This window comes from Electrona antarctica (genome assembly GCF_951216825.1).
Source record: "Electrona antarctica genome assembly, chromosome: 1".
In the NCBI taxonomy this organism is placed as follows: Eukaryota; Metazoa; Chordata; class Actinopteri; order Myctophiformes; family Myctophidae; genus Electrona; species Electrona antarctica.
Genome location: NC_136806.1, coordinates 40,302,986 through 40,318,624, shown reverse-complemented (window position 1 = coordinate 40,318,624; position 15,639 = coordinate 40,302,986). Strand labels below are relative to the sequence as shown.

General features: G+C 44.1%; 1 protein-coding gene across 1 annotated transcript; it reads left to right on the top strand.

The window, feature by feature from the left end:
* Nucleotides 1-504: 504 nt before the first annotated feature.
* tbx22 (T-box transcription factor 22) lies at nucleotides 505-8,717 on the top strand (the record flags this gene model as incomplete). The annotated part of the gene is made up of 7 exons (XM_079500864.1): nucleotides 505-598; nucleotides 1,384-1,485; nucleotides 1,615-1,789; nucleotides 4,360-4,524; nucleotides 7,647-7,711; nucleotides 7,997-8,082; nucleotides 8,170-8,717. Exons 1-7 carry the CDS (start codon nucleotides 576-578, stop codon nucleotides 8,715-8,717), a joined length of 1,164 nt encoding a protein of 387 aa, XP_079356990.1. The 5' UTR covers nucleotides 505-575.
* Between the last annotated feature and the right edge of the window lie 6,922 nt (nucleotides 8,718-15,639).

Here is a 15,639-nt window from a genome sequence, read left to right as displayed (position 1 = left end):
CAGCCAAGAATGACGTGCTGAAGTTTACCAATTTATTATAGGCATTTTTTTGCATGGGCTTAATAAATAGTTTTGATTCGGCTAATATGGCCTGCTAGTCTAAATACATTTAACAAATAGCCTTCCGATGTGCCTATAATATTATATGGCTTCCAAATATTTTCCTTTTAGGCCTAACAATATTTTGGTATATTAATATATATTTTTGTAAAATAATCGTACTTATAAATTGACCTTAAAGTAATATTGGCCATACCTAATAATCATAACTGCGTCTGCTGCTACATAAACTAATGTTCAACTCATCTATATGTAGGCTTATTATTAAACTTATTTACCTAATTATTTTAGGCCCGCAGGACTATCCGGTCAGGTTGAGAAAGAAAGCAAGTTCAGCACTGAAGAGTCCAGAAGATAGCGGCTCTGACACGGGCAGAAACCCGCGCAGAGCCGGGGATGGCGAGGTGAGGAGGCCGGGGGAAAGTGACTGTTGCCCGGGTAAAGAAGGCAGCGATGTCCGGGTGGAGCTGCAAGGTTCTGAGCTGTGGAACAGATTCTATGAAATCGGGACCGAAATGATTATCACCAAGGCTGGCAGGTAGGCTACAAAACATGTTGTATATAAGGCCTATACAACCAACAGGATAACGTGACCAAATAATCAAATAGCATCAGAAGACATTTTAAGTAGGCTATATCATTTGCCACGGCCAATGTTGGCTAAATCAAAAAGACGACCATTCTGCTTTTTTCTTGATTAGATTTTAAAAATAAATCTGTAGAGAAATAATTGAAATAGGCATAGGCCTATGTGTAAATTTCCGCGCACATTGAGGAACACAACAATATGCTATTAGCTCAATTAAATGTGACGAATTAAAATAATCCTTTTCATTTTTTACATTGACAGACCTGTTCACTGTTGATTTCCTCAAAAATATATAGACCTTAATGTCCTGCAAATGCACCGTATTAAACATAATTGCACCATCCACTGCTAGAATGACCACAGCGCAGTATTGGACTCATATTTCGTCTTGTAAATATGTCTGCCAGGGCTTTATATGGAGCCAATAAAGTAGCCTACATCACTTATAGGCCTATAGCCTGTCTGTCGTCGGATTTCTTGGTATTTTTATTCGTTTCGATTCATTATGTTTGTGATATTTGTAATGTTGTGCTTGTCATATGGGATCGAAGATATATTCAATCTAAATTATATGGAAAATATACTCGGGTCAATAAACTGATTCTGATTTTAACATTGGCCTGCAGCCGCCTATATTCTTTTCTCATTTGAACATTTATATGATGTTTTTGTAGAGGTTATGCATGTGATTTCGAATATGTTTCGAATTTGTTACATTTATGGCATTTCTTCAGGAGAATGTTTCCGTCGGTGCGCGTCAAGGTGCGTAATCTGGACCCGTGCCAGCAGTATTACATCGCCATGGACGTCATGCCCGTGGACTCCAAACGATACAGGTGTGTGTGTGTGTGTGTGTGTGTGTGTGTGTGTGTGTGTGTGTGTGTGTGTGTGTGTGTGTGTGTGTGTGTGTGTGTGTGTGTGTGTAACGTTGCCTTATCATCATTAACCGTGCACCGCTGTGACAGGTACGTGTACCACAGCTCCCAGTGGATGGTGGCAGGGAACACGGACCACTCGTGCATCTCTCCGCGGCTCTACGTGCACCCGGACTCGCCGTGCGCCGGAGAGACGTGGATGCGACAGGTCATCAGCTTCGACCGGGTCAAACTCACTAACAACGAGATGGACGACAAGGGCCACGTATGTTGTCGATTCAAACATATCAATCATCTGTTTTTATTGGCTGTACAGTACAGTCAAATCCTCAGTGTGCATGTAACTCCGAGTCTATAAAATGGATACATTCACATTGAGGATTTATACTGTGTTAATATGGCAATTTATAATATTATATTAACAATATTTATATTGATATTGCATGCACTTTTCGCAAACAAAGCTTAATATAGGTGATTTGCACTATACATTTGCACTATAAAGTCAAGTCAAAATGTAAAATAATTTAAATTATAGATTACAATTTACAAGGAAGATTAAAAGAGAAGACAATAAAAAAGGAACAACTAACAGCCAATTTGAACATTATTTTGTGGAGTTAAATTAACACATGGATTTGGTTTAAAAGATGAGACCTGGTAGCCCCTGCAATATGTTGATAATTCAGTCAACTTTAACCACACAAAAAAAGTTTAATGCATATAGAAAAGTGTTATTTAACTCTGAGTGTAAAAGGGACAGTTTATATGGGTCAATTTTGTTCACTTTGTTCTTAGTTAAATTAATACTCTGGATTGTACAGTGTTTATAGGTACTTGTGTGGGCAATCATTTTATTTAGAAGAGTATGCTACATACTTCAGAATTATTTTCAAATAAAAGTAAAACCTGAAACTATACAGACTACAATATGTCCTGATGTAGGTTAAAAAAGAACTAAAAAACAACACCACAAAAATATATTTTGAATAGAGTTTCAGAGGGGTCAACATGCATCAAACACTAGCTAAGCTAGAGTTATAGACCTCTGCAGTGGTTCTCAAACTGTGTGGTCTTTCGGTCCCCATATGATTTCGGGTAGATGATTTGCTTAATGTGCAACATTGTTTTCTCACTCAACAGTAAACCAACATACAACATAGATATATATTATATAAGTGTATACAATATCTGCACATTTCTAAGGTGACAATTTATGGACTTTTAAGACCTTTTTAATACCTCTAAAATGAATCAAAATAAGAAACAAGACCATTACTGCACCAAAAGTGACAAACAAACTTCAATAAAAATGGTCAAACAGGCAACAAATAGAATGAAAAATAGAATTCCAGCTTGTCAGGGTAATCAAATATGATTATTTATCCCGAAAAGGTTGAGAACCTGAACAATCATGCAGTGCAACACTGAGAAACTGTTGTGATTCTGTTGCACGCTACACTGAGCAACCAAACATCCTAAACACGCATGCACTGTCCAGCCATTACACTCTGCAATGGAACGGATGAGTCCACTATGAACGGAAGAACACACACACAACTGGAACAGATGTGAGGACAGCACACCACAAAAGCACCCAACAAGAAAAACATTGGCTCCCAGTATGAATTCCTCTTCAACTGCACTGCACAAATTCTTAGTCTTAACGTAACCCTGAAGAGTGCCTTGAGTTAAATAAACACAGAGGATTTTACACATGCAACTCACTGTGTAATTTAGAGAAAGCCGTTGTGGGGTGTAATTGTAATGTAATGATTTTAGGATGTATGAAGATTGACTGCATTCTGTATGATCATGATGATGAGTCTTAAAGTTGGCATCTCATTGTTTATTGTTTGCTTTAATGTGACAAAGGCACTTTGAGAGAACTAAGAGAGGCGGTGGTTTGTGTGTGAGGGTTACTGTGTTATTATGTTTGTAAGATAAATATCGATTAGGAATGACGTTTTGCAACAGTTCTTGTTCAAATAGGCTACTGTAAGTGTAAACTGAGCAGATTAAGTTCATATTCATAATTCTTAGGACAGATGGCTAACATTATCTAAAGATACAGTAGTTGTGTGGCAATCACAAAGCCTTCTCGCAGGCTCCAGTGAGCATTTGACCATATTCAATGTTACTTGTTACCACACTGTTGCAGTATGTCGTTTCTTTAAAGAAAGAAATAGGCCAGATATCGAGCCTATGATCTTCTGGAAGCACTTCTTGTCAACCAGTAGGTGTCCTACCTGACACCCACGCTGGGCAGGACCTAGCCGCTTGAGTGGTTTAGCAGAATTAAGGTCGCTGCACACCGAGCGCGTTTTTCTGATTTTTAGCGGCGTTTCTCCATCGGTTTTCCGAAAAACGCGTCCAGTGTGCAACCACCTTTAGTGCCAAATCTGTCAAATTATTTGGCGGAATTGCCGCCCAAGGAAATGATTTTGACGCTTTACAAATCCGTTTACATTCTCCGTGAATGAAACGAGTGTTGTGATTGGTCGGAAAATAACGTATCCGGGGGAAATACGTCCGACGGAAATTCTTGGCCCGACACTTCCGTCAGAACACTCTCTTGCCTTAGGTCGTGAGCAGGCTTTTCTCTTCGCAGATGAGTAAGGCTGGGAACGAGGCTACCTGACACCAGGGTCGACAGTAAATATCCCAAAGGAAGAGTAGGGAGACCACCTCCAACCACTGCAGATGTGCTAATTCTATTGTATCAACATACTGCATCATACAGATTGGTTACAATCATTACAGTAAAATGGGGATTACAGTGTGTACAGTAGTATACCTCAGGTGGGAATAACAGCTGTCCTTCTCTCCGTTCAGGTCATCCTTCAGTCCATGCACAAGTACAAGCCACGAGTTCACGTCATCCGTCACGACCCGCGCATGGACCTGTCCCAGATCCAGTCCCTGCCGGCCGAGGGGGTCCACAGCTTCTCCTTCCCAGAGACTGAGTTCACCACCGTCACCGCCTATCAGAACCAACAGGTAGAAAGCCTGATTTACACACCAATAATATGCAATTTCGAATTCTACCCCACTACATCTCGGATCCAAATATTGTACTTTTACTCCACTACAATTATTTGAACACTAAACGTTCACATCGAGCTGTGATGGTTTGGGTCCACTTTTACACTCTCCAAGTTAAATTTACAGATTGTACTGTATAAACACTGGATTTGGATGTTATAGGATCTGGAGACTGCACGCAGTGCACGACAAACAAAAATGGTTGCATTGAAAGTGGTTATTTGGCTCGTAATCATAGGGGCTATATACAGTAGCACCTAAATCTCACACATGCTCATTTAGGGTCACAGGCCTGAATGGGCAATTTTTGACTTGCAGGCTGAATCAGTTGTACCCACACAAACGCACGCTGCCTTTGCACACACACACACATTGCATTAATCATTTTTCTCTTCTCTTGTTACAGTTGTGACTACACAACATTTGACTTAGTATTTGACCAGTATTAAGTAGTCATATAGGCTACAAGAAACTTGAGAATAAAATATAGTCTAGCAATTCACTCCATGAATTGTGAAAACAAATGTTCAAGAAGTAGTGAAAATAGCCGATCCACAAGCTCACAGCGTGTCGCTTCCCGCCATGTTGTGAGCTTGTAGATCTGCTATTTTCACTAGTTTGGGTCACGGGCAAATGTCAAATGTCTCTGTTGGGTCATGAGCTAAAAGGTTTGGGAACCACGCCAAAGACCCACTGATTAACCACTGATAAATTAACCACCATTTTTGTCTGTGTTGTAGGCCTATGTCATAACTTAAAGACGCGGTGCAATGGTCTTTTGGAGCGCATTCTATTTTAAAGTTTCACTCTGAAACGTGTGTGTTTTGAACTAATCAGTATGTCGTATCCCTTCAGGGTATGGGACGTATAGCTCCGCTACATGTGCCTGATGCGCATGTGCGACGCCTGCGTTGAGAGTCACAGAGTCACAGAATGTCCTTGTTTTGTTTTTGTTTTGTTATTGTTTTTTATTCATTCATTCATTCATTCATTCACAGAGAGATGGGCAGCAAAGCTTGTGGATTATTTCTAACCTATAATGATTTCAAATACATATTTTAGCGTGATGATTAAGTTTAAAACGAGTAATACACTGTCTGTGAGCTTGAATGAGATTAAAACTGAGAAGTTGATTTGATTTATTTAGCACAGTATAAAAAAAGTTCTGTAAAGTTATGTAATCAAAACCAGCTGTGTTGTAGGAATCAACCAGGTGAATGAAATCAAGATAAATTTTCATGCAGGACTCGACACGTCATCACGTATCACGTTTTTGTTCAAAGGAAGTAATTCAATTTGAATTTTTATGGACTTTTTATATAAAAATACACAAAGATGGAAATGTTCCCATTGTTTTGGCATAGATAGACTAGTTAGTGTTAGATTCAATTCAATTCAATTCAATTTTATTAAAGTGTCAAATCACAACAAGTTGTCTCAAGACACTTTACAACCAACAAAGATCCACCCAGAGCAAGCAATATTACGACAATGGTAACGAAAAACTCCCCTTTAGGAAGAAACGTCAGGCAGAACCCGACTCTAGGGTGGGCGGCCATCTGCCCATATTATGAAATTTCCCTACGTCTTTAAAGCAGTGGTTTTCAACCCTTTTCATGCCAAAGCCCATTATTTATTCTGCAAATTGAGCCACGGACCACCATTTGATGAGATTTAGCTTCTCGGACCCTACACTTAGATTGAATATTTTGTTGTCGTTGGATTAGATTCTGTCCACGAGTCCATGCTGTATTGATGTTGACACCATAGAGAGATAACAGGCAAACGATCAAAATACTCAGAATAATTGTATAGACTTCTTGTAAATTAAGTAATGCAGATGTTTAACAATAATGTAACTATTGAGAGTAAATGAAACCAAAAGGATCCGTAAGGGTCCATTTGGTTTCATTTTGCAGATCTCTTTTAAAGATATTTCTTTGGGCGTTTTTGCCTTTATTGATAGGGTACAGTAATTAGACAGGAAAGTGGGCGAGAGATGGGGGGAAGACATGCGGCAAAGGCCGACAGGCTCGGGACTCGAACCCGCGACACGCCGTCAGGCTGGATTACCGGCCCTAGGTACCTGGACCACTCGGCCCAGGCCTGCAGATCTCTTTTAAAGATCTATAATGGTCCATTTGGTTACCAACTCTCCATCACTGGAACTGGAACCCCCTCTCCACTGGTTGAAAACCACAGCCTTAATTTATTGCAACTAGTGAGATGAGGTTTGTTATGCCTCTGGTTAGTTGCTGGTATGTATTGCCGTTTTTGTTACCCCAAAATAAAAACGATTAATAATAGCTGTAACAAAGTTTCTAATTATTTCTAACATTGTGAAGTGCTCTCCATGGCAGAACCATCCAGAAAGCTGATCTCCGGTGGTTTTCAGCAACTTAATGGTGCAAAGCCTCCAACACTCTCTCAGTGTATTTATTTTATGATGATGATTCTGTCACTAAACACGGACTGGAGTGACCTCACGTTAAAGGAAAAAAAAAAGACATTTTAATCTCCAGCTCGTGAAAGTGTTGAGGGTGACTTCGCTGTGGTCTCGGCTAAATCGTAAATTACGTTTGGCCTGACCGAGATCTCTCTGCTGGTTGCTGAGGTTTCAGAAAGAGAGCGAAGCAGAGATTGGAGAGAGTGTGTGCGTGTGTGTGTACGGGGTAGCTGACCCCACTGTTGGCAGCCATTGCTTCAGTAACAGAGCCCTCTCAAGGGACTGGCAGCTCTTTTCATCAGGGTCCAGTTTACGACCAGTGAACGTATTATTACTGAAACGCAGTAACGGCCTGTGACTCGGGCTGCCTGCGGGACTCCACGGCCATTAAAGCACCATATAAAAGTCGGAGGCCCGAGCACCAGCTCCAAGAACCCTGTTTGACATGGCTGCCCGCCCTGGGTGCTGCTGGGAGATGTAGTCCCCGAGGGACAGGTCTGCTGCCCCACGCGCTCCCATAAAGCTGAGCTCATTGTTAGCTTTACAGGTCACTGGTTGACAAGCTCTTTCTAAAGCCACGTCTGTCCCCCTCTCTCTCTTTTTCTCTCTCCTTCCCTCTCCCCCTGACCAGATAACCAAGCTGAAGATCGACCGGAACCCGTTCGCCAAGGGCTTCAGAGACCCGGGGAGGAATAGGTACATAGAACCATGCCCCGGTGCACTTCAACACTTCTCACACTACAGTGAAAGACCCCAAAGGGATTAAGATTCAAGTCGGAGAAATTCGATCAGCCATAAAACCTTCAACTGAGGCTGAACTATACGTGGTGCATAATTTCACACTTCTCAGAAGCAATGTTTTACATTTTTAATTACTGACATGTTATTTGGGTGTGTGTGTGTGTGTGTGTGTGTGTGTGTGTGTGTGTGTGTGTGTGTGTGTGTGTGTGTGTGCGTGCGTGTGCGTGCGTGTGTGTGTAGGGGGGTATTAGATGGACTGTTGGAATCGTACCCATGGAGAAGTCCTCTCAGCCTGGACTTCAAGCCGTTCACTCTGCAGCTTCAAGGTACTGTGCAGCAACACTCGCTGGTTCGAAGACAAAGTAGCGGCTCGTATCTCTGTGATTCAGGTTGTTTTTAATGTCTCTCCACAGCGACCCCAGGTTCACCAACCAGCATCACCTCTTCTCTGAAGGGTCTTCTCCCCGGCTCCTCTCTGTCTCACCCGTACTCCTTCTCATCGCTCTCATGCCAGGACGCCAGTCTGCACGCCCTCGGCATCCCACTCTATGGCAAAACCTCCACCATCTCCCCTCTGACCAGCAGAGCCTACTGCTCCCCCTTGGTGGGAGCAGACAGATTGAGGAGCTTTCCTCCCCTCTCCCCGCTGACTGACCTCCCGTTCCTATCGGCGCTGCAGGGAAAGAAAGGCCCCCAGTGCAGGGGCCCGTGTCTCCAGGGGCCTGTGGGGACCTCCCCGTGCCTCATTCCCCTGCAGGGCCCCCTCAGCCCTCGGGGGCCCACTTCATCCCTTCTCCCTCATCTGGCCGAGGCGGCCGGCCCGTACTGTCTGTACCGCTACACCCTCCCCCTGAGCCCCCACCTCGCAGCGCTGTCCCGCCACGCGAAGCTAGTGGAGGACACCACGAACTGTCTCCTCCGCCCGCCTCCGTGGCACCCGATCACCAACCACTGCCTCTGACAGCTCAGCCACACTGCCAGGGTCCCTCCGGTACGCTTGAACTCACCAGTACCCACTGCCAAAACGAATGTCCCACTCACAATGAAACAAATGACTGATTGCCTCTGAACGGAACTAAAGCCATCTCTGAGGAGTCTACTGCTGGTGATGAGCAGGGAACTGTGAGAGTGGGGATACATGTTGTTTTGCAAAACCTGCGAGGACATATGTGTTGGGCTGAACAACGCTTAGACCAATTCTGAAGCCTTGATGTTAGCAACTCTCCACTAAGCGCCCATATGAGCGAAGCCAACAGGCTTACGAGTGAAAAGAAATGAACAAATGGACACGTAGGGCCTCTCTCCAGCTTCTCAGACCAACAGCCTTTTTGCCATTTCACAAGATGTGAAGGCGTTAACCAAAGAACACCAGCTATACAATCTGAGGTATGTGATGACAAGAGACATTATGAATCGAAACATTGTCGATAGACTCATCGTTGGTGTCAAGAAAGCAATTTCTTTTTAAATATTTGTTTAACTGTTTGTTCAGTTGACACGATGCTTATCAAAAGGGATGAGTTCTTTTACATGCATATTTTGTAAAGAAAAGTGAAAGAGAAGACATTTTTACATGATGAATTCATATTAATATACTGTACATTGTATTTCTAAGTAAAGAAACAAAACAATACTATATGCGTTGTATCAGACAAAGTTATTTTGAAAGATGTTCGTCCACATATTGATGAAACAAACAAATCAACTTCTGTGTACCTCAGGGAATCCTGCAGCTTATACACTTAATTCCCTTAAAGGACCACTTCACCACTTTTCAACCTATCTTCATATAATAGGTCCTCACTAATAATCTTGAAAAAATGGCGCAATTTTTTTCTACTCTGTGTCTCATAGGAGGGCTGTGGGCAGTTCAGAAACCGTCTTCCAGTGACATCATCGATGGGGAATACAAGCTAATAAAAACTGCAGGCATTCTAGTCCTGAAAAGTTGCAATGCGAAAATGGAAGCCATCGTTCTCACGATAATGAAAATCTAAACATTTTTGTAAAAAAATCTTGTTTAAAAAATAATCTGCCTAATGATGATGTCACTGGAAGACGGTTTCTAAACTGCCCACAGCCCTCCTATGAGACACAGACTGAGTAGAAAATAATCGTGCCATTTTATCATGATTATTAGTGAGGACCTATTATATGAAGATAGGTTGAAAAGTGGTGAAGTGGTCCTTTAATTCACTTAATTATATTCACATAAGGTACAATAGACTGAGCCATAATGGAATGGAGCCCAGATGGATTTGAAAACTGTTCAATATAGCTGCTTTTTAGTGTTTTTGCAGAGCTCTGTAGGCTCTGCAGAGACTAGCCGTCTATGAGAGGGTTGGTCTGTGTGCGTGTGTCCGCCTGTTTGTCTGGACTCCGGAGATAATCTCAAAAAACTGCTGGACCGATCCGTATTCCTAGTGCACACTGCCAGTAGGTCACGGAAATACCTCCACTGATTTCTTTTCACATATGTTTTATATCTTTTTGAAATTTTTAATTCTATAATCGAAGTCAATGGGGCTCAGAGATTGGACTGAACCCTTGCCCAACTTTGGAGTAATGCATCATGGATACGTCATAGACGACTGACATCACAGGCATACAGTCCAAACCCCACCCCCAACGCACGCACGCACGCACACACGCGCACACACACACACACGCACACACACACACGCGCACACACACACATACGCACGCACGCACGCACGCACGCACGCACGCACGCACGCACGCACGCACACACACACACACACACAGTTCATATGTGGGTCTTAAGATCCACATGATTCAATTGCTGTTGTGAAGTTCTTGCCGCTGAAAAGAACACAACTCCACCTACATTGCGTCAATACATCTGCCGATATTTAAGTTTTCGTTGAACCAGAAAGAATCACAGTCTGTGCTTATAGAACAGAAACACGAACGAAGACATGTTGCGTATCTAATGACGTTAGACCGGCAGATTAAACAGTAAGGAAAAAAACCAAAAGTTTTGAAGCCTTATGTCGGCCCATATATAGACTGACCAAGCGGTGAACCGTGGTGGGTTCTGGTGCCGTGCGCCTCAGGTTGTATGGGCCTGACAGAGGTCTGAACTCAGCTCGGCCCCGGTGTCAGGGCTGTGGGCCTGACAGAGGCCTGAACTCAGCTCGGCCCCGGTGTCAGGGCTGGCCACCACTCTCTGATAACATGAGCTCATCAGGTCTGTATGATGTGAGGGCGAGCAGCCCCGTCTGCCAGGATCCACACAGCCCCTTTCCATTACTACATTTTATTTCCAATAATGGGACTAATCAGAGACGCATGGAGGTGAAATGGTTACGCTACGCAGGCCTTTATTGAGCACAGCCCCCCAAAACGGTAACTGGGAGCCGGTATATATATATATACTGTACATGTGTGTCTACTAATGTGGGCTACAGTGGCGCTATATGTTCAGGAGTCATCGTTGTGACTGTTGTAGGATCAACAGCACGTTAGGTGATGCCTAAAAGGCCCTTTGTTTCAGCATACTGTGATCAGACATGCAGATCAGGTCTAGAAAGTCCTGCAGGGTTGTCTTTAACCTCTTAAACCCTATATACTAAGTTGACTGGAGTCCCCCAGGGGTCTGTACTAGGCCCCCCTCTTTGTTCCCCCTCTACACCAAATATCATGGCTGAAAATAGCCCTGAACTTGTAGCGCCATATAGAGCTTGATCATTCTGGGGAGAATGTTTCGCCCCAGGCCTGGGGACTCTAGGGTTCATGTGGTTAAACTTGAGAAGAGATAGCCAGGAAGGGAGGAGGGAGAGGGAGCGAGAGAGAGAGAAGGGAGGGAGAGGGAGCGAGAGAGAGAGAGAGAATCCCAGTTCTGTGGTGACACTGTGACCAAAGGACGGAGGTTCCACCACATGAGCGCCATGTGAAAATCTCTCACTCCCAGAGGCTCTGTACAAACGTGTTTTTCTGTCCGTGTGCCGCCACGCCCGTAACAGCCGCTGATGTGATAATTTCTGCCTTCAGCTCTGATTCACAAACCCCGTCGCCTCCCCCCCAACCCCCACCCTTGGCCTCCGCGGCGCTGCAGAACAGCGGTTTAGGGCAAAGCGGAGGGAAATGGCCCGTTTCCCGACAAACGGTCGAAACCAAACAGCAATTTACTTGTCACGGCCGAGCGTGGCGGTGAGCTAACGCGCAGTGGACATGGAAATAGCAGGAAGGAGCTAATTGAGGGACTCAGACGTGGGGTATGGAGCTGGGGAGTGTGTGTGTGTGTGTGTGTGTGTGGGTGGGGGGGGGGAGGGGTGGCCGGTGTTTCACCCAGAGGTCAGGTGTGGTGGTATCAAACAGCCGCGTCTTTGTCTGAAGACAGAGGTAATCTATGCTGGTTACCTGATACTGTCTGTCATCTCCACATTGGGACGATGTGGGGCGGCCATTTAAAGACAGACAAAAAAAAACTAGTTCTAATTCCAGATCTTTCAATTAGACAAATTGCTTTCATACCAGCGGGAGCCGCCGCGCTATGTGCACCTGCTGCTAACGCCTCTACTTGAGCCGCTATGAAATGTAGCTTCAGATCAGATGTGAACACCTGTCAAGCATTGAACACTGCCCGCTGGGCCGTCTGCTACGAAAATAACACACACACACACATACACACAGACTCACATTTCAAAACCTTACAAAGACGGCCTTTGTAGAGCAAACTAAAACATTGATAATTGCATTTTAGACAGAATGCATGAAGCACACACTAATGTAGCCTGTTCAAGGAAGTTACTTAAACGAGCTGTAACTGTGAGATTTTCAAAGCTCTGATTTGCTTTACTTTAACACCCTATGTCCAGCTTATACCTTATCAGCAAACTTAGCCATATTTTATTGTTTTTAAAAACATTTTAAAATATTTCAACTATAGCCGATCTACATCGACACATTGTGAGCTTGTAGATCGGCCATTTTAACTATTTTAAAAAGTTTTTCAAAATAGTAACAAATGGCACAAGAGAAATGTCAATCGCAAAAATATTAAAACATCACCAGCACGTATCGTCCAATTTGTTGACCGTTTCCTGGAAAGGGTGACAGCGGCTGAAGACGTAACCTTTTAGCGACCTGTCAGCGATTAACCCTACTGGCTTATTTCCCAGATTTGTTCATTTGGTTGATAACGTGTCAACATAATCCTGATGGCTGCGGTGGCTGAAATAACAGGGAAACAGCACTGATTTGACTTTATAATAACAGCGACAGAGGGAAGTCCTGGGGCCGTGCCAGAGTGATTGACAGCTCCTAAAGGTAGGGGGAATCTGACACTGAAGTCATTTGTTTCCAATCATATGAAATGGCATCCTGAAACTGGAGAGCTGGGATGTTTAAATATACTCTATCTTCATTAGATTAACACGCGCACGCACGCACGCACGCACGCACGCACGCACGCACGCACGCACGCACGCACGCACGCACGCACGCACACACACACACACACACACACACACACACACACACACACACACACACACACACACACACACACACACACACACACACACACACACACACACACACACACACACACACACACACACACACACACACATTATCTCTTAATGGAATTTAGAGTGCCCCCCCCCCCACACACACACACACACACAGACTTCCATGTTCAATTAAAGTATACTCATTCACCACATGTACAGAGTACTGCAGTTGCAGTCGCTGCATGTGTACCCTGGACATGTAGCAGTATATGCCTAGTGGCTCAGATTCAGAACCTCTGCCTGATGAGTGATGACCAAAAGCCTATAATATCTCCCCGGCCAAGGGGGACTTCCCCTTAGGGCTAGTGGCTTGCCACGCGGGAGACCTGGGTTCGAATCCCGGGCATTACACACACACACACACACACACACACACACACACACACACACACACACACACACACACACACACACACACACACACACACACACACTCAATGGAAGTTTGGGTGCTATACACAGCCCACAAAGCCCCTCCCCCTACACACACACACATTAAATTGTAATGAAATGTCAGAGCCGTACACAAGCACACACATTCACCGCACATATACACATGTAGTCACACTCACATGCGTGCCAACAGCCGAAACACACAGACCGCACTCATGCGTGCAACTGCTGCACACACACACACACACACACACACACACACACACACACACACACACAGTCCTTTTGCCGAACCAAGCTCCATGCCCTGCAGGCCTGCCTGTGTTTGACTCTGCTCTCTTGTGGAGGTTTCTACCGAACGCTATTTTCTCTGCAAACTCAATAAAAGCTGGTTATTTATCAGCGCAGATTATGGGACGTGACTGAGCCCAGCTGTAAAGTTGAAAATGAAACCAGCTGTGGCTGAAATTGAATTACACTGGGCCAGTAATGTGAAAAGCAAAGGGCCGTTTAACAGCTTATTATAGCCGTCTTACTTATGGCAGCCCAATCAAACACCAAACGTCCACTGTCCCATCAAGACCCTACACCTCCCCCCCCTCCTTTGGGAAAAATATTGTGGCTCCATTCCAGTGTTCCTTGTCCTGTCCTCTCCTACTTTTTTCCGAATACCTTAAGCTCCACTCCCATAGAGTATGGTCCACTCCGCACCATCCATTTTCTGGCTCTCCCACCCTAAGGCGTTGTTGGAAGCAGTTATGACCAGTTCACATTTTATTGAACTAACCGCAGTTGGTGGGTTGGGGGGGGGGTGCTTAACGCTTTCATCCTCAACTTGGATTATTATCGCTGCTCAGAATAGAGACATTTAAAACAGACAAATTCCAGTCTGTCATGAAGATCTCTCCTATGCTAAGAGAGAACAAGGTCAAAGTCTGACATCTCAAACTATCGATTAACCATTGAACTATGCATTTATTTATTTACAATTTCAATTGATTATAAAAAAGATATCTATTACACATAATTAATTAAGATAATCAATTAGTAATCAAGCATGTCATTATAGTCAGTTTCTGATCTACAAGCTCACCCTTGTAGATCATATCTTGTGAAGTATAAAATAGGGAGGTTAATTATCGTCGACTTGTTGATATACGAAATACAGTAGGCCTATAGTAAAAAGTGACCGATTGAATAATCGCAAAGAAAAGAATCAATATAATTTAGTTTCAGCCCTAGACTAGATCAGACTATTAGTATTCAACCCTCTTCCCACTGTCTGCCGGTGACACTGATCACACCCCGACTTTCCTACCACCATGAACACATCCTCTGCTGTGTTTGTGGAGACTTCAAAAGCGAGGTGTAAATGGGGGGCCCCCAAGACGCTGACATCCTCTCCTGTTGTCACCAGGAGTCCCAGAAGCACTACATCAGTCAACTGATGACAGACACCAGAGAACCTCCTGGAAGTTGAGTGTGTTGTGTTTGTGCGTACTCCGTGGTGTGCGTTAACGAGTGTGTGGAGTGTGTGGGGTCATGTGTGTGTGTGCGTGTGTGTGTGTGTGTGTGGGGGTCAGCGGGAGATCTGGACAGGCATGTGTACCCTGGAAGGCCTCAGTCTTCAAGGAGCAGAGGTTAGGTGAGTCTTCCACAAACAGCTTTAACATGTGGCACCTGGCCCCTGTGTGTGTGTGTGTGTGTGTGTGTGTGTGTGTGTGTGTGTGTGTGTGTGTGTGTGTGTGTGTGTTTGTGTCTGTCTTCCACAAGTTTCCTCCATTAGGGCCCCTGTTGTCACACCATTCATCAGAAAACGTGTTAATGACCCAAACAGCTTTCACGCAGTCGTACACACCTCTCACTTCTTATTTACGTTTTTTTCCAGCACTTTGCAGGTCAAAGGTCACAGACACACTAATCACAGAAGATAATTAGTTATAGACTACAGCT